The 18681-nt window shown below is 61.9% G+C and overlaps 1 protein-coding gene across 5 annotated transcripts in view; it reads left to right on the top strand.

Moving 5' to 3' along the window:
* The window catches only part of HUWE1 (HECT, UBA and WWE domain containing E3 ubiquitin protein ligase 1), a 60468-nt gene extending 48551 nt beyond the window's left edge, over nucleotides 1-11917 (top strand). For 3 of the 5 annotated variants that reach the window (XM_077840598.1, XM_077840596.1, XM_077840595.1), the window contains 19 exons: nucleotides 2138-2240; nucleotides 2737-3280; nucleotides 3502-3940; nucleotides 4196-4311; nucleotides 4395-4551; nucleotides 4778-4910; nucleotides 4994-5196; nucleotides 5783-5910; nucleotides 7006-7102; nucleotides 7442-7591; nucleotides 7695-7940; nucleotides 8330-8447; nucleotides 8802-8942; nucleotides 9522-9809; nucleotides 9948-10053; nucleotides 10194-10311; nucleotides 10554-10735; nucleotides 10924-11114; nucleotides 11326-11917. In XM_077840598.1, coding sequence (XP_077696724.1) covers nucleotides 2138-2240; nucleotides 2737-3280; nucleotides 3502-3940; nucleotides 4196-4311; nucleotides 4395-4551; nucleotides 4778-4910; nucleotides 4994-5196; nucleotides 5783-5910; nucleotides 7006-7102; nucleotides 7442-7591; nucleotides 7695-7940; nucleotides 8330-8447; nucleotides 8802-8942; nucleotides 9522-9809; nucleotides 9948-10053; nucleotides 10194-10311; nucleotides 10554-10735; nucleotides 10924-11114; nucleotides 11326-11428 — 3563 coding nt within the window. In that variant the 3' untranslated portion in view covers nucleotides 11429-11917. The remainder of the gene's footprint in view (nucleotides 1-2137; nucleotides 2241-2736; nucleotides 3281-3501; nucleotides 3941-4195; nucleotides 4312-4394; nucleotides 4552-4777; nucleotides 4911-4993; nucleotides 5197-5782; nucleotides 5911-7005; nucleotides 7103-7441; nucleotides 7592-7694; nucleotides 7941-8329; nucleotides 8448-8801; nucleotides 8943-9521; nucleotides 9810-9947; nucleotides 10054-10193; nucleotides 10312-10553; nucleotides 10736-10923; nucleotides 11115-11325) is intronic. The other 2 variants (XM_077840599.1, XM_077840597.1) reach the window with 1 other exon arrangement.
* Nucleotides 11918-18681: the final 6764 nt, after the last annotated feature.

The raw sequence follows: 18681 nt of genomic DNA, 5'->3' as shown, positions 1-18681 counted from the left end.
CCCAAGCCCCCCCAGCACCTCGGCCCTGTCGGCCGTCCTCCACAGCCCCGGTACGGGACCCCCAGCCCCCCCCCAGCACCTCGGCCCCGTCGGCCGTCCTCCGCAGCCCGGGTACGGCCCCCCCAGCACCTCGGCCCTGTCGGCCGTCCTCCGCAGCCCCGGTACGGCCCCCCCAACCCCCCCCCCCCGCCCAGCACCTCGGCCCTGTCGGCCATCCTCCGCCGCCCGGGTACGGCCCCCCCAACCCCCCCCCCCCGCCCAGCACCTCGGCCCTGTCGGCCGTCCTCCGCAGCCCGGGTACGGCCCCCCCAACCCCCCCCCCCGCCCAGCACCTCGGCCCTGTCGGCCGTCCTCCGCAGCCCGGGTACGGCCCCCCCAACCCCCCCCCCCCCGCCCAGCACCTCGGCCCTGTCGGCCGTCCTCCGCCGCCCGGGTACGGCCCCTCCCAAACCCCCCCCCCCCAGCACCTCGGCCCTGTCGGCCGTCCTCCGCAGCCTGGGTACGGCCCCCCCAACCCCTCCCCTCCCCCCCAGCACCTCGGTCCTGTCGGCCGTCCTCCGCAGCCCGGGTACGGCCCCCCCAACCCCTCCCCTCCCCCCCAGCACCTCGGTCCTGTCGGCCGTCCTCCGCAGCCCGGGTATGGTTCCCCCCCCAGCACCTCGGCCCTCTGTCGGCCGTCCTCCGCAGCCCGGGTATGGTTCCCCCCCCAGCACCTCGGCCCTCTGTCGGCCGTCCTCCGCAGCCCGGGTACGGCGCCCCCCCCCCCAGCACCTCGGCCCTCTGTCGGCCGTCCTCCGCAGCCCGGGTACGGCCCCCCCAACCCCTCCCCTCCCCCCCAGCACCTCGGCCCTCTGTCGGCCGTCCTCCGCAGCCCGGGTACGGCCCCCCCCCAGCACCTCGGCCCTCTGTCGGCCGTCCTCCACAGCCCGGGTACGGCCCCCCCCCCCCCAGCACCTCGGCCCTCTGTCGTCCGTCCTCCGCAGCCCGGGTACGGCCCCCCCCCCCCCAGCACCTCGGCCCTCTGTCGGCCGTCCTCCGCAGCCCGGGTACGGCCCCCCCCCCCCCCCAGCACCTCGGCCCTCTGTCGGCCGTCCTCCGCAGCCCGGGTACGGCCCCCCCCCCCCCCCAGCACCTCGGCCCTCTGTCGGCCGTCCTCCGCAGCCCGGGTACGGCCCCCCCCCCCCCCCAGGACCTTGGCCCTCTGTCGGCCGTCCTCCGCAGCCCGGGTACGGCCCCCCCCCCCCCAGCACCTCGGCCCTCTGTCGGCCGTCCTCCGCAGCCCGGGTACGGCCCCCCCCCCCCCAGCACCTCGGCCCTCTGTCGGCCGTCCTCCGCAGCCCGGGTACGGCCCCCTCCCCAGGACCTCGGCCCTCTGTCGGCCGTCCTCCGCAGCCCGGGTACGGCCCCCCCCCCCCCCCCAGCACCTCGGCCCTCTGTCGGCCGTCCTCCGCAGCCCGGGTACGGCCCCAGCACCTCGGCCCTCTGTCGGCCGTCCTCCGCAGCCCGGGTACGGCCCCCCCCCCCCCAGCACCTCGGCCCTCTGTCGGCCGTCCTCCGCAGCCCGGGTACGGCCCCCCCCCCCCCCAGCACCTCGGCCCTCTGTCGGCCGTCCTCCGCAGCCCGGGTACGGCCCCCCCAACCCCTCCCCTCCCCCCCAGCACCTCGGTCCTGTCGGCCGTCCTCCGCAGCCCGGGTATGGTTCCCCCCCCAGCACCTCGGCCCTCTGTCGGCCGTCCTCCGCAGCCCGGGTACGGCCCCCCCCCCCAGCACCTCGGCCCTCTGTCGGCCGTCCTCCGCAGCCCGGGTACGGCCCCCCCCCGCCCCAGCACCTCGGCCCTCTGTCGGCCGTCCTCCGCAGCCCGGGTACGGCCCCCCCCCCCCCCCCCCAGCACCTCGGCCCTCTGTCGGCCGTCCTCCGCAGCCCGGGTATGGGCCCCCCCCCCCCCCCCCCAGCACCTCGGCCCTCTGTCGGCCGTCCTCCGCAGCCCGGGTACGGCCCCCCCCCCACAACCCCCCCGAGCACCTCGGCCCTGTCGGCCGTCCTCCACAGCCCGAGTAGGGCCCATGGCACCCCCAAATCCCCACTCCAGCACCTTGGCCTGCAGCCCCCCAACTCCTGTCTCTTCTCTCCCCACAGCTTTCACCAGCCGGCTGAGCGGGAACCGCGGGGTCCAGTACACACGCCTGGCCGTGCAGAGGGGGGGCACCTTCCACATGGGTGGCAGCAGCAGTCACAGCAGGTACCTGCCCCGGGGGGTGGGGGGCACAGCTGAGAGGAGACCTCTTAGCTAGGAGACTCAAGTCTCCTCTCCTGAGGGGAGACAAGACACCTGGGTTCCATGCCCGGCTCTGGGAGGGGAGTGGGGGCTGGTGGTTATAGCAGGGGGGTGGGGGCGGGCGGGCGGGCTGGCAGCCAGGACTCCCCGGTTCCATGTGCAACTTTGGGAGGGACGTGGGGGCTGGTGCTGACAGTGGCGGGGGAGGGATAGCAGCCCAGATGCCTGAGTTCCACACCCAGCTCCAGGAGGGACGTGGGAGGGGCTGGTGGTTATAGCGGGGGCAGGGGGCCAGGCAGCCCGGACTCCTGGGTTCTATGCCCAGCTCCCGGAGGGACGTAGGGGTAGCAGCTCGGACATCTGGGTTCCATGCCAGGCTCCGGGAGGGGCGGGGGCATAGCCTCCCGGCCGCCTGGGTTCCTTGCCCCGCTGTCTGAGCCGCCGCCGCCTCCTCCCGCAGGCCGTCGGGCAGCATGGTGGACAGCCTCCTGCGGCTGCGGGGCCGGCTGCTGCTGGACCACGAGGCCCTCTCCTGCCTGCTGGTGCTGCTCTTCGTGGACGAGCCCAAGCTGAACACCAGCCGGCTGCACCGGGTGCTGCGCAATCTCTGCTACCACGGCCAGACGCGGGGCTGGGTGATCCGCAGCCTGCTGTCCATCCTGCAGCGCAGCAGCGAGAGCGAGCCCTGCCTGGAGACGCCCAAGGGGCCGCCGGACGAGCGGGGCAAGCGGGCCGCCAAGGCCGGCGCCCCCGAGGGCCGCCCCCTGGAGCTGCTGCACAAGATGGAGGCCCGCAGCTCGGGCCAGCTCTCCTGGCTCTCCGTCTCCATGGACGCCGCCCTGGGCTGCCGCACCAACATCTTCCAGATCCAGCGGGCCGGCGGGCGCAAACACACGGAGAAGCATGCCGCCGGCACCGCTGCCGGTGCTGCCGTCCACATCCACCCGCAGGCCGCCCCCGTGGTGTGCCGCCACGTGCTGGACACCCTCATCCAGCTGGCCAAGGTGACGGGGCAGGGCCGGGTGCTGGGGTCTCCCCGGGCTGGGCTGGGCAGGGGCCTTGGCGGCTGCAGGGTGAGAGGCTGGGCAGGGGGCGCTCTCCTGGCACTCAGTCCCACGTGGCGTTATGTGTGGCTGTTTCCCCAGCTGCCCCCGCCCCAGAGGCAGCTGCTCCCTAGAGCTGGTCTCCTCCCCCCAGGCTGTGACTCTCTCTCCCTTCTCCCCAGGTGTTCCCCAGCCACTTCACGCAGCAGCGGCCCAAGGAGGCGCCCTGCGAGGGGGAGCGGGGCGCCAGGCAGTCGGGCAGCCCGGGCCAGGCCAGCGGCATCTCCACCGACTTCTGGGACTTGCTGGTCAAACTGGACAACATGAACGTGAGCCGCAAGGGCAAGAACTCGGTCAAGTCGGTGCCGGTGAGCGCGGGCGCCGAGGGCGAGAGCTCCCCCTACAGCCTGGAGGCCTCGCCGCTGGGCCAGCTCATGAACATGCTCTCGCACCCCGTCATCCGGCGCAGCTCGCTGCTGACCGAGAAGCTGCTTCGCCTGCTCTCGCTCATCTCCATCGCCCTGCCCGAAAACAAGGCACCCGAGGGGCCGGGCGCCGCCCCCGCCCCGACTGCACCCTCCGCCGGGGCCGCCGCCCCCGCCCCTGCCCCCACCGTGCCAGGTGAGGGGCTGCGGGGATTGAGGGGGGCAGCTGGTGTCTCCCTGCCCCGGGGGTTCTGGGATTAAGGGGGCACCTGGGGGGCTGGCCTCTCCCCACCCCTGCAGACTGCTGGGAGTGAGGGGTGGTGGGATCCTGATACCGCCCTGCCCCAGGGGGGTCTGGGGGCAAGGGGCACAGGCTCCTGCCCAGGTTGCCGTCCACGCTCCCCATGGATCCGGGGCCGGGTCTCGCTAACCCCGCGGTGTCTCCCCGCAGCTCCCGCCAAGGGCAGCAAGTCTCCGGCCAAGGCGGGCGAAGCGGGTGGCGGCGGGACGGACCCCAAGGTGGTGGCATCAGGCCTGACGGAAAACCAGCTGCAGCTCTCGGTAGAGGTGAGCACGGGGCAGTGCCCAGGCGGGGTTGGGGCCGCCCGGTGCCCTCGCTCCCCGCTCACCCCATGTGCCTCCCCCCCCAGGTGCTGACGTCTCACTCCTGCTCGGAGGAGGGGCTGGAGGATGCAGCCAATGTCCTGCTCCAGCTGTCGCGGGGCGACTCGCCCACCCGGGACACGGTGCTGCGGCTCCTGCTCAGCGGTGCCCGGCAGCTGGGCTACACCCTCTGCAAGCAGATCGGTAACGGGGCAGGGCCATGGGCTGGGGGCAGCTTTGGGAAGGGTCAGTGGGGCCTGGGGGGCTGGGAGAGCAGGGCATGGATGGGGGGCAGGTGGGTTCTGAGAGGGGGCGGCTTTGGGAAGGGCCCATGAGGGAGAGGGTGGGGCATAGGGATGCTGGGAGGGGCCAGCAGGAAGCAGCTGGGAGGCGTGAAGGCCTTGATGCCAAGCTCCCCCCGGCCCCCCAGGCACCCTGCTGGCGGAGCTGCGCGAGTACAACCTGGAGCAGCAGCGGCGGGCGCAGTGCGAGCTGCTCTCCCCCGACGGGCTCCCCGATGAGCAGCCCCAGACCACCAAGCTGAAGGGCAAGATGCAGAGCCGGTGAGTGACCCCCCCCCGCACACCTCCCATGACACACCCGCACCCTACCCCTGGCACCCCTGCTAACCCCCAGTCCCGGGCAGGTTCGACATGGCAGAGAACGTGGTGATCGTGGCCTCCCAGAAACGGCCCCTGGGCGGGCGGGAGCTGCAGCTGCCCTCCATGTCCATGCTGACCTCCAAGACCTCCACCCAGAAGTTCTTCCTGCGCGTGCTGCAGGTCATCATCCAGCTGCGGGACGACACGCGCCGCGCCAACAAGAAGGCCAAGCAGACGGGCCGGCTAGGTAGGGCCTGGCCCAGGGGCCTCGGGGATAGAGGGGCAGCAGGCCTGAGGGGGGGCATCTGCCTTGGGGGTTTGGCAAGAGGGGGACCGGGGATGCCTGCTGCAGGGGGTTCTGGGCCGGAGGGGGAGCAGGGCCGAGGGGGGCACCTGACCTGGAGGGGTTCTGGGCCGGAGTGGGACCAGGGCCAAGGGGGGCGCCTGTCCCGGGGGCTCTGGGACCAGCGGGGGAGGCCTGCCCTGGGGGGTTCTGGGCTGGACAGGGACCAGGGCTGAGCGGGAGGCCTGCCCCGATGGGTTCTGGGCTGGAGGGAGACCAGGGCTGAGGGGGAGGCCTGCACTGGGGGGGTTCTGGTTTGGATGGGAGGCTTTCCCCAGGGGGGACTCTGGGCTGTAGGTGGGGCTCTGGGCCATATGGGGACTCTGGGACCGGAGAGGGAGGTCTGCCCCCGTGGGTTCTGGGCTGGAGGGGGACCGGGGCTGAGGGGGAGGCCTGCCCTGGGGGGCTCTGGGACCGGGGCCGAGGGGGAGGCTTGCCCCGGGGCGGAGCAGTGGCCTGGCCGCTCGCTGACCTATCTCCCCCCTGGCAGGTAGCTCCGGTCTGGGCTCAGCTAACAGCATCCAGGCCGCTGTCCGGCAGCTGGAGGCTGAGGCTGACGCCATTATACAAATGGTACGTGAGGGGCAGCGGGCGCGGCGGCAGCAGCAAGCAGCAACGGTTAGCATGGGGCCTGTGGCGCTTGGGGGCCCCTCCATCCGTGGGGCCCCGCCCCCCTTCCGGGGACCTCCGCCCTGCCTGGCCTGGCCTGGCCTGGCCTGGCCTCGGGGCTGGGAGCCAGGACGTCTGGGTTCTCTCCCCGCTGCGGGGTGGGGGCTGGCAGCCTGGGTTCTTCCCTCAATTCTGGGAGGGGGGGGCCTGGGAGCCAGGACTCCTGGGTTCTGTCCCGGCTCTGGGAGGGTGTGAGGCCTCCTGGGGGTACCCAGGGCTGTGAGCCCCCCCCCTTCCCTCCCCCGCATGCCCTTCGAAACCCACCCGCTGGCATGTGCCGACCTCCGAGCGCCTGGCTGCCCCCTGGGCTCCCCCCCAGTCCCAGCGAGAACAGGAGACGTTCGCCTGCTGGGAGCAGAGTCCTGAAGACGGGCGCGCCGGGCTCCAGGGACGATACCACGTGCGTCATCTCACCCCCAGGCCCCAATCCCCCACCTCCACCCCTCAGGGCACAGTCCTGGGGTGTCCCTTCGCTGCCTGGGAATTCCAGGGTCTCCGTGTGTTCTCCTGGGGGCCCTGGGAGCCAGGACTCCTGGGTTCTCTCCCCAGCTCTGGGAGGGGAGTGGGGCAGGCAGGGAGCCAGGACTCTCCTGGGCTCTCTCCTGTGGGAGGGGAGTGGGGATCGGTATACATCTAATGGCTCCCAGCCCCAGGGTCCCCCACTTCACAGGCCCTCGGGGAGAGTGGGAATCCCCAGCCAGATAATATTCCGCACCCACCCCCCCCGCCATTTTCACCTGTCTGGAAAGTGTCCCCCCGCATGCCCCCGCCCCCCATCCAGCTGCAGTGGGGCTGGTCCATGCGTGCCATGCTGGAGCTGTCCCCAACCCTGGGAACAGGTGGGGGGCACCTACCCATTGTCCCTTGCAAGATCAGCTTGTGTGTGTGAGCTGCATGTCTGGGGGGGGAGGCGTGGCATGCTTTCAGTCAAATCATTCCCCCCACCCCCCTCAGCCACTTCTGGAGTGACAGTCCCTCTGTGTCCACCATACATCTGCCAAAGAGGCCCCCAGCCCCGCCCTGACCCCCTCTTTGTCCGCGCAGTCGGAGTCGAGCCAGTCGGAAGGGGCTGTTCGGAGGGACGAGTCGCCTATGGACGTCGATCAGCCCTCGCCGGTCACGCAGGACGCCCAGTTGGTTGGTGAGTGTCCTGCTGTCACAGCCATGCTTGGGGCCGGCTCGCCCAGCGCTGAGATGCAGCCACCTCTGGGGCGGGGCAGCCAGGGAACAGCAGCACATAACGCTGCATGGGGGTGGCTTGTTCAGAGCTAAGATGCAGCCACCTCTGGGGCAAGGCAGGTGGGCAATGGCTGCGCATAACACCACACTGGGATGGCTCAGCCGGTGCTGAGATGCAGCCACCTCTGGCCCGGGATTGCTGGGGAACGGCTGTGTATACGTAGCTCAGCCAGTGTTGGCATGGGGTGGGGAGAGCTTCTTGTTGCAGGGACCCCCAGGTGACCCTGTCCCCGCTTTGCAGGTTCGGAAGGATCCCAGCCCGGGGAGAAGGACGAGCGCCCCCCGGATCTGCCCCTCCTTAGCGAGCAGCTGAACCTAGACGAGCTCTGGGCCATGCTGGGCGAGTGCTTGAAGGAGCTGGAGGAGTCCCACGACCAGCACGCTGTGTTAGGTAAGGGTCTGGGCTCTCAGCCCCTTCCCCACCTCCGCAGAGCTGCAGCCGGCCGTGGGGTGGGGGCCCCCGGATCTCACCCTCCCTCTCTCCCTCCCCACAGTGCTGCAGCCAGCGGTGGAAGCCTTCTTCCTGGTGCACGCCACGGAGCGGGAGAGCAAGCCCCCAGTGCGGGACACCCGCGAGAGCCAGCTGGCCCACATCAAGGATGAGCCCCCACCCCTGTCGCCCGCCCCCCTCACGCCCGCCACCCCCTCCTCGCTGGATCCCTTCTTCTCTCGTGAGCCCTCCTCCATGCACATCTCCTCCAGCCTGCCCCCTGACACCCAGAAGTTCCTGCGTTTCGCAGGTGAGGGGCTCAGGGCCTGGGGTGGGAGAGAAAGGGGGGGCTGTGGTGTGGGGGGATTGGGGGAAAGGAGGGGCTCTGAGGGGCATGGCCCAGGGTCGGGGGGGGTCACATAACGTTATATGGGGAGGGCTCGCTTAGTACTGAGATGCAGCCATCTCTAGGGTGGGGCAGCCTGGGAACAGTTGCACATAACAGGGGGCGCACAGGGCTGCGAGGGGCATGGCCTGTGGTCAGGTTGCCGGGGGAGGTGTGTAAGGCCCAGCATTGTAGGGGGAGGGGGGAGTGGTTTTGGGGTCACCCAGGTGTGTGTTTGTGTTGGGGGGGGGGTGTCTCATGGCACAGGGGAGAGCAGGAAGTGACACCCTCCCCTTGTGCTCCCCCCTCCCCAGAGACCCACCGCACGGTGCTGAACCAGATCCTGCGCCAGTCCACCACCCACCTGGCCGACGGGCCCTTCGCCGTCCTGGTCGACTACATCCGTGTGTTGGACTTCGACGTCAAGCGCAAGTAGGGCGGGCCGGGGAGGTGGGCTTGGGGGGTGGGGTGAGGGGGGCAGGGCATGCCTGGGGGCGGGACAAGGGCCGTGTCCAGTAGCGGTGGGTTCCCCAGGCAGACTCCCTGCTCTTGGGGATGGGGGCTGTGTCAAGGAGGCGGAGGGCAGGCCATGGTGCGTTGGGTGGGGCAATGGGGCCGTGTCCAGTGGCAGTGGGTTTCACAGGCACGGACACCCTGCGCTGGGGATGGGGGCTGTGTCAAGGAGGCGGAGGGCAGGCCATGGTGTGTTGGGTGGGGCAATGGGGCCGTGTCCAGTGGCGGTGGGTTCCCCAAGCCCTGACACCGCGTCCGCCCGCCCCCTCCCAGGTACTTCCGCCAGGAGCTGGAGCGGCTGGACGAGGGGCTACGCAAGGAGGACATGGCCGTCCACGTGCGCCGTGACCACGTCTTCGAGGACTCGTACCGTGAGCTGCACCGCAAGTCGCCCGAGGAGATGAAGAACCGACTGTGAGCCCGGCTTCTCCGGGGTTGGGGGGGGGCAGCAGCTGGGTACCCCACAGCTGGGGTGGGGGTGGGCAGGGAGTGTGAGTCCCTCCCACTAACCCTCTCCCAGGTACATCGTGTTCGAGGGGAAATGGGGGGGGGGTGCCTGGTGGGGGCGGAGCTACGTGGGTTCCACTCCCTAACCACCTCCCCTGTCCCCCCCCCCCCCCTTCCTGGTACATCATCTTGGAGGGCGAGGAGGGACAGGATGTGGGTGGGTGGAACTGGGAGATGGGAGTGGGGCAGGGGGCACCTAGTGGGCACGGGGCTGCGTGGGTCCCCCCCCCCAACTCCCTGCCCCCGCAGGCATATCGTATTGGAGGACGAGGAGGGGCAGGACGTGGGTGGGGGGAACAGGGGAGATGGGAGTGGGTCAGGGGGTGGGGCTGTGTGGGGTCCCCCCCGCCCCCGCAGGTACATAGTGTTCGAGGGTGAGGAGGGGCAGGACGCGGGCGGGGGGAACAGGGGAGATGGGAGTGGGGCAGGGGGCACCCAGCAGGGACGGGGCTGCGTGGGTCCCCCCCTAACCCGCTGTCCCCGCAGGTACATCGTGTTCGAGGGCGAGGAGGGGCAGGACGCGGGTGGGCTGCTCCGGGAGTGGTACATGATCATCTCGCGGGAGATGTTCAACCCCATGTACGCCCTGTTCCGCACCTCACCCGGCGACCGCGTCACCTACACCATCAACCCCTCGTCCCACTGCAACCCCAACCACCTGAGCTACTTCAAGTTCGTGGGGCGCATCGTGGCCAAGGCCGTGTACGACAACCGCCTGCTGGAGTGTTACTTCACCCGCTCCTTCTACAAGCACATCCTGGGCAAGTCTGTCAGGTGCGCCAGGGCCGGGGGGCAAGGGTCTCTGGGGGCCTCGGCCTGGGATTGGGGGAACACTGGTCTTCAAGGGGCCCGCTAGGGGTTACTGGGGCTGGGGGCGGCTCCGTGACCCCATTGACCCCCGTCCCCCCCCAGGTACACGGATATGGAGAGCGAGGATTACCACTTCTACCAGGGCCTGGTTTACCTGCTAGAGAATGATGTGTCCACGCTAGGCTACGACCTGACCTTCAGCACCGAGGTACCGGGTGCCAGGGGGCTGCGGGACACCCTGCGGGGAGGGTGACGGGCTTGGGGAAGGCTGGATGGGGCCAAGGGTATGGGCAGCACTGGCTGGGAATGGAGCCCCACCCTCACCCGCTGCTCCCCTCCCCTCCCCAGGTACAGGAGTTCGGGGTATGTGAGGTGCGGGACCTCAAGCCCAACGGGGCCAATATCCTGGTGACGGAGGAGAACAAGAAGGAATACGTGCACCTGGTCTGCCAGATGAGGATGACAGGTAGGCGGCTTGGGGGTGGTTCTGGTGGGGAGCCCGGGTTTCTTCAGCCCAGTGAGAGTGAGCTGTAAATAGAGTGCTAAGCAGGAGCCTGGACTCCTGGGTTCTCTCCTGACTCCAGCCCCGCCTTCCCTCCTGGAGCAGGGAGCCTGGACTCCTGGGTTCTCTCCCGACTCCAGGAGGGAAGGTGGGGCTGGGGGTTGGAGCAGGATGGGGCTCACTGGCTTCATTCCCCCACGCCTTAGGAGCCATCCGCAAGCAGCTGGCTGCCTTCCTGGAGGGTTTCTACGAGATCATCCCCAAGCGCCTCATCTCCATCTTCACGGAGCAGGAGCTGGAGCTTCTCATCTCGGGGCTGCCCACCATCGACATCGACGACCTCAAATCCAACACCGAATACCACAAGTACCAGTCCAACTCCATCCAGGTGAGGGGCTGCCCCAGAGCTGGCTGCAGCTCCACACCGGGCGGCGTTATGTGCGGCTGTTCCCCAGCTGCCCCGCCCCAGAGCTGGCTGCATCTCAGCACCGTGCAAGCCAGCCCTGTGCGGCGTTAGGTGCGGCTGTGTCCCAGCTGCTCTCCCCCGGCTCTGACCTGCTCCCTCTCCCCTGGCAGATCCAGTGGTTCTGGCGAGCCCTGCGCTCCTTTGACCAGGCAGACCGAGCCAAGTTCCTGCAGTTCGTGACGGGCACCTCCAAGGTTCCTCTGCAGGGCTTCGCCGCCCTGGAGGGTATGAACGGCATCCAGAAATTCCAGATCCACCGAGACGACCGCTCCACTGACAGATTGCCTTCCGCTCACACATGGTGAGGGGCCAGGGCAGGGGGGCCAGGCGGGGACACACGGGGCTGGGTCCCACCCATGGGAAGGGGGGGACAGGCGCTGGGGCGGGGGGTGAGCTGTAGACTCTGCTCTCCTGGGAATTGGGGGGTGGGGTGCACAGTGCCTGATCCTAGAATGGGGGGGGGGTTGCTGGCCTCCTGCCCCCCCTCACTGATTTCTCCCCCTCCACCCCAGTTTCAATCAGCTGGACCTTCCCGCCTACGAGAGCTACGAGAAGCTACGTCACATGCTGCTACTGGCCATCCAGGAGTGCTCGGAAGGCTTCGGCCTGGCATGAGCCGGGCTTCCCGCCTCCACGGCTCTTTTTGTACTGAGGCAGACTCGGGGGAAAGGGAGGGGTGTGGGGGGGAGGGGCCAAGCCATGGGGGCGGGGCCTAGCAGATCTCCACCCCCTCCCTTTGAGGTGGCGCCCCCCCACCACACACACACATCCCCACATGCGTCCGGAGAGAAGACAAATGATATATATAAATATATATATATTTTTTTTGGTTTAGTTTGCATTTCTTAAGTTGTGCTTGGAATGTGTTGACGTGAGCCGGACAGACGAGACGATGATACAATCTGCTTTGGTTTCTCGATCCTTCCCCTTGCCCCAGCCCCCTTCTGTCCCCGCCCCCACCCTGTTGGGCCCCTGCAGAGGGGGAGGGGAAAACAAGGGGGGGTGGGACGCCCTGAGGTTTAAAAGAAGAAATCCCTCCCCCCTCCAAAAGAAGAAAAAGACAAAAAAAAAATTAAAAAATAAAAGCGCACTCTTGGTAAGAAACCCGGCTGTTGTGTCTTCGTCCGGCGTTGCCGCGTGGGGGCAGAGAGCTCCTGGGCTCCAAAACCGGAGGGGCCTGTGTGACCCAGGCCAGGGAACGGCCTAGAGCGGCTCTGTTGGAAACACACCACGTGTTGATGGGAAAACGGTCGGCACCAGAGACTCCCCCACGCCCCTGGGTCGGACGTTCCAGCCAGTAACTCACCGCACAGTCCATTCCAGGCTGTTTGTCTCACTTCCGCTTCCAGCTTCGCACTGGGAGCTCCTGTTCTGCCGGTTCTCTGCCACGACCCCCAAATCTGCCCAGGACTCACTGCTTTCCAGGGGAGAGACCCCCAGCCTGTACGCATGCCCGGCCTCTTGTTCCCCGACGGACCCGTTTCCGTTTCGCTGGATTAAAGCACTTTGCGCTCGGTTTGCCAGCCTGGTCCGGAGCAGTGACCTGCCCTCTGCACGATTTCCCACAATGCTTGTGTCGTCTGCAAACTTTATCAGCAAGGATTGTTTTCAGCCACATCATTGATCAAAATGTTTCTTGGCATTGGACCAAGAACCAATCCCTGTGGGACCCCGCTGGAAACAGATCCACTTGATGAAGATTCCGTGGTTAGTCACATTTTGAGACCTATCCGTTAGGCAGTGTATCTATTTAATGTGGGCTGGGTTCATATTACATTGTTTGAGGTTTCTAATGAAAATGTCTTGCGGTACCAACTGAAATGCCTCACCAAAGTCTGTTACATCAGCGCTGTTACCTCCGTTGATGCAACTTGTAATCTCATCAAAAATAGATATCAAGTTAGTTTGACAGGATCTAATTTTGATAAGCCCATCTTGATTAACATTACCCTCCTTTAATTCCTTACTAGTCGAGTCCTGTTCCAACCTCTCCATTATCTTGTCCAGGATTGATGCCACACCATGCACCCTCTTTAAATATTGGCATAATATTTCTTCCACTCTTCTGGAACTTCACCTGCGTGCCAAGACTTACTGGAAATCAGCATTAATGGCGAGCTCCTCGGCCAGCTCTTGTAAAACTCTTGGATGCAAGTTACCTAGAGCTGCTGATTTAAAAATATCTAACTTTTTAGTAGCTTCTACTGAACATCCTCTAGAGATATTAGTGGAATGGAAAGTGTTGTTGTCACCATATGACTGTGTCATCTGTTTTCCTCACAAACACAGAAAAGAACTATTTATTAAAAACAGCTGCCTTTTTCTGCATTAAAATTGATTATTCTACTGTTTCCATCTAGTCATGGATCCATGCCAGTGTCAGGATTCTTTTTGTTCCTGATATATATGAAATACTCCTTTTTGTCCTTAATTCTATTGGCTCCTTGTGCGTCTCTTAGCTTCCCTCATCAGTTTTCTACAATTCATAACTTCTGGTTTATATTCATTACTATCAACTTTCCCTTCGCGTGTGTGTGTAATATATATAAATAAATAGCTCCCTTCACATCCCCACTCAACCTTTGTCAAGGGGGCGATTGTGGCTTTTAGGACATCTAGTACGTGGTCCTTAAATGGTTCCCAATTCTAGTCACATTTTTGTGGTTAAATTCTTCCTCCCAGCTGCCTGGGCTCATCAGCTCTTTCAGCATTGGGAAACTGGCCCTGTCAAAGCACCAGGTGTAGCTGTCACTAGGCTGGCTGCAAATCACATGGACCGCCGCTCCCATTAACTTTTAGTGCTGTGAGGTTTGGACAAGGCCTAAAACATAAGAACGGCCCTACTGGGTCAGCCCAAATGACCATCTAGCCCAGTGTCCTGTCTTCCGACAGTGACCAGTGCCAGGTGCCCCAGAGGGAATGAACAGAACAGGGAATCACCAAGTGATCCATCCCGTCACCCATTCCCAGCTCCTGGCAAACAGAGGCTCGGGCGACCATCCTTGTCCATCCTGGCTAAAATGAATTTATTTAGGTCTTTTTTGAACCCTGTTATGGTCTTGGCCTTCACAATATCCTCTGGCAAGGAGTTCCACAGGCTGACTGTGAGTTAGGTGAAAAAATACTTCCTTTTGTTTGTTTTAAAACCTGCTGCCTGTTAATGTCATTTGGTGACCCCTAGTTCTTGTGCTACGAGAAGGAGTAAATAATGCTTCCTTATTCACTTTCTCCACCCCACTCATGATTTTATAGACCTCTATCACATCCCCCCTTAGTCGTCTCTCTTCCAAACTGAAAAGTCCCTGTCTTGTTAATCTCTTCTTTTATTGCTCTTTTCTGAAGCTTTTCCAATTCCAATATAACATTTTTGAGATGGGGCGACCACATCTGCATGCACTATTCAAGTTGTGGGTGTGCCATGGATTTCTATTGAGGCAGTACGATATTTTCTGTCTTATTCTTGATCCCTTTCTTAATTATTCCCAACACTCTGGTCGCTTTTTTGACGGCCACTGCACATTGAGTGGATGTTTTCAGAGAACTCTCCACAATGACTCCAAGATCTCCTCCTCCTTGAGTGGTAACAGCTAATTTAGTCCCCATCATTGAATGTGTGTAGTGGGGGTTATGTTTTCCAATGTGCATTACTGTGCACTTATCAACATTGAATTCCATCTGCCATTTTGCTGCCCAGTCACCCAGTTTTGTGAGATCCCTTTGTAGCTCTTCGTGGTCTGTCTAGGACTTAACTATCTCGAGTGCTTTTGTATCCTCTGCAAATTTTGCCACCTCCCTGGGGGATACCACTATTTACCTCTTTTTTCCAGATCATTTCTGAATATATTGAAAAGGACTGGTGCCCATACAGACCCCTGGGGGATACCACTATTTACCTCTCCCTATACTGAAAACTGATCATTTATTCCTACTCTTTGTTTCCTATCTTTTAACCCGTTATCAATCCATGAGAGAACCTTCCCTCTTATCCCGTGGCAGCTGACTTTGCGTAAGAGCCCTTGGTGCGGGACCTTGTCCAAGGCTTTCTGAAAATCTAAGTACACTGGATCCACTGGCTTCCCCTTGTCCACATGCTTGTTGACCCCCCTCAAAGAATTTGAGTAGATTGGTGAGCCAGGATTTCCCTTTACTAAAACCATGTTGACGCTTCCCCAACAAATTATGTTCATCTCTGTGTCTGACAGTTTTGTTCTTTACTATAGTTTCAGGCTTACCCGCCTGTAATTGCTGGGATCGCCTCTGGAGCCCTTTTTAAAATTGGTGTCACGTTAGCTGCCCTCCGGTCATTGGGTACAGAAGCTGATTTAAATGCTAGGTTACAAACCACAGTTAGCAGTCCTGCAATTTCACATTTGAGTCCTTCAGAACTCTTGGGGATCCCATCTGGTTCTGGTGGCTTATTGCTGTTTTAATTTATCAATTTGTTCCCAAACCTCTAATGACACCTCAGTCTGGGACAGTTCCTCAGACCTGTCACCTAATGAGACCGGCTCAGGTTAGGGAATCTCCCTCACGTCCTCAGCCATGAAGACGGATGCAAAGATTTCATTTAGTTTCTCCGCGATGACCTTATCGTCCTTGAGTGCTCCTTTAGCATCTCGATCATCTAGTGGCCCCACTGGTTCTTTAGCAGCTTCCCACTTCTGATGTACTTAAAAAAAATTTGCTTTTATTTTTTGAGTCTTTGGCTGGCTGTTCCTCAAATTCTACTTTGGCCTCCTAATTGTATTTTTACACTTCATGTGCCGGAGTTTAGGCTCTTTCTATTTTCCTCACTAGGATTTAAATTCCACTTTTTAAAGATGCCTTTTTGCCTCACTGCGCTTTTACTTTGAGCGAGGGTGGCTCTTTTTTGGTTCTCTTGCGATTGTTTTTTTTAATTTGGGGTGTACATTTAAGTTGAGCCTCTATTATGGTGTCTTTAAAAAGTTTCCAGGAAGCTTGCAGGGATTTCACTTTTGGTGCTATACTGCTTAATTTCTGTTTCACTGACCTCCTTGTTTTTGGGTAGTTCCCCTTTCTGAAATTAAATGCTACAGAGTTGGGCTGCAGTGGTAGTTTCCCCTCGCAGGGATGTTACACTTAATTATATTATGGTCACTATTACTAAGCAGTCCAGTTATATTCACCTCTTGGTCCAGATCCTGTGCTCCACTTAAAGACTAAATCAAGAATTGCCTCTCTGGACTAGCTGTTCCAAGAAGCCGTCATTTAAGGTGTCAAGAATCTTTATCTCTCCATCCTGTTCTGGGGGCACATGTGCCCCGTCAATATGCAGATAGTTGAAATCCCCCATTATTATTGAGTGTTTTGTTTTTATTGTCTCTATAATCTCCCTGAGCGTATCACAGTTACTGTCACCATCCTGGTCAGGTGGTCGGTAATGAATAATAAGAATATAGCAGTAGGGATTTGAGCATGGAATTACTATGGAGAGAGATTCTATAGTACAACTTGATCCATTTATAATTTTTACTTCACTTGATTCTATGCTTTCTTTCACATATAGTACCACTCCCTCACCAGCACGACCTGTTCTGTCATTCTGATGATATATTTTTGTACCCTGGTACATTAATTATCCTCATTCCACCAAGTTTCTGATGCCTAGTATATCAGTATCCTCAATGAATACGAGGCACTCTACTTCACCTATCTTATTATTTAGACTTCCAGCATTGGTATATAAGCACTTCAAAAACTTGTCACTTTTTAGCTCTCTCCCATTACATGATGTAATTGAATGGGACTCTCTCATTTGATTAAAGAACAGGAGGACTTGTGGCACCTTAGAGACTAACCAATTTATTTGAGCATAAGCTTTTGTGAGCTACAGCTCACTTCATCGAATGCATCCGATGAAGCGAGGTGTAGCTCACAAAAGCTCATGCTCAAATAAATTTGTTAGTCTCTAAGGTGCTACACGTCCTCCTGTTCTTTTTGTGGATCCAGACTAACACGGCTGCTACTCTGAAACCTGTCATTTTGATTGTTTCTCATCAGATCTTACCCTTATTTTATCCTCTTCCATCCTCTTCCCCCTTCTTAGAACATAGAGAATCTCCATTAATAATCCTCCCCTCGGGGCTGGCTCTGGCTAGAACACGTGCTCCCCTCCGCCTCCTGGCTTCCCCCCAGCCTTTAACATTAAAAAGGTTGCAGAGTGGTTTTTAAACTAAGTGCTGGTACTCTGGTTCAGGTCTAGCCCGTCCTTCCTGGGCAGGCTCCGCTTTCCCCAGTTCCTAATAAATCTAAACGCCTCCTCCCTACCCTGTCATCTCAGCCACGCAGTGGGACCCTGCAGTTCTCCTTCGCAAACTGGTCCTGCCTGTGGAAGTGGGAGCAGCTAGAGATCCTGGGGTGGGGGGGACTCATAGCCAGGCTACTGCTCTGTTAGTACCTGACCCCCAGCCCTGTTGGTGCCCCTCACTCCTGACTTGCAGCCCCTGGGGTGTTCCAACCCCAGCTCTGCGATCTTGGCTCTAGGCTGGGGGGTGGCCATAGGGTGGCAAGAGCTGGGTGCAGGGGTGAGATACTGCTGGGGCGGGGGGGGGGAGATGTTAATTCCCCCTTACCCCAGTCCTTCTGCAGGGAACCAGGCTGGAACTTAAATCACGCAGCCTCTGTTGCATGGGGGGGCAGAATGAGCACTGGAATGCCGGCGCCATCTTGGTAGAGGCCGGGAAAGGCTGTTGCGTGGGCGCCATATTGGATGTGTCGGATGAGTACTCAGTGCGGTCGGGAGAAGGACGCCATATTTATTGTGTCGGAAATAATGGCGGGCGCCCCATGTGCGCCATCTTGGGTGTGGCCCTGCCACAATGGCCGCTACTGATGCGCCATCTTGGGTGTGGCATGTGCTAGATTTGCTCCCCCCGCATTATGTCATAGAGAGGAGTGTGACGTTATAATTTACCCTCGCCAGGCACGGGGAGGGGGGGAAAGGGGGTGGGGCCAGTGGGAGCTGGAGACCGCCCCCAGCCGCTGTCGCTGCGAGCGCCCCCTAGAGGGGCCGCAGAGGTGAGCTGCAGCCCCATACGCAGGGCGGGGGAGTGAGCTCCCCTTCCTCTAAAATAGCGGCTACAGAGACCCCCCCACCCCAAAGGGGCTGGTCCCTCCCAAGGGATAGAACTGTCCCCAAGAGGGGGCGGGGCATGGAACTAGGGGGCGGAGCTTGGACCTCGGGAGGCGGGACTATGGGAAAGCCTGGAGCTGGGGGAGAGGTTCAGAGCTGGGAGGGGGTCTCAAGATAGCTGGGAAATTTCCTACTGCTACAACCCCACCCCACGTTGGCTGTGTCACCCCCACCACTATCACAATGGGGTGGGGGGGCAGAGGCACCTGGGGCTGCAGGACCAGCAGGTCTGGGGTGGGGGGCTTACACCCAAAAAGCCCGGCACTCTCCAGGCTACAAACAGAACCCAGGAGTCCAGGCTCCTAGCCCCCCCTGCTCTAGCCCACTAGACCCCACTCCCTTCCCAAAGCCATGGAGAGAACCCAGGCGTCCGGGCTCCCTGCCCCTATATTCTAGGCTGGTGGGAAGATGCACGAGGAGTTCGTTCTGCCGTATTACACGGCGGATTGCGACCAGGCGCGAGGGCTGATGAACACGGCCATGGGGCCACTGCAGCGCCAGCTCCGGGCGGGCGAGTACGAGATCTTCCAGTACGCCCCCATATTCGAGAGCGACTTCATACAGGTACGGGGCGGGGGCTCAGAACTGGGGACAGGACTATAGGGAAAGGGCAGAGCTGGGGGTGGGGGCTCAGCTGGGGGCAGGGCTATAGGGGAAGGGCAGAGCTGGGGGCGGGGCTATAGGGGAAGGGCAGTGTTGGGGGCGGGGGCTCAGA

Source organism: Eretmochelys imbricata, chromosome 23, assembly GCF_965152235.1.
Source record: "Eretmochelys imbricata isolate rEreImb1 chromosome 23, rEreImb1.hap1, whole genome shotgun sequence".
Classification (NCBI taxonomy): Eukaryota; Metazoa; Chordata; order Testudines; family Cheloniidae; genus Eretmochelys; species Eretmochelys imbricata.
The sequence above is the reverse complement of the archived record's forward strand: the minus strand, read 5'-3'. Positions and strand labels throughout refer to the sequence as shown.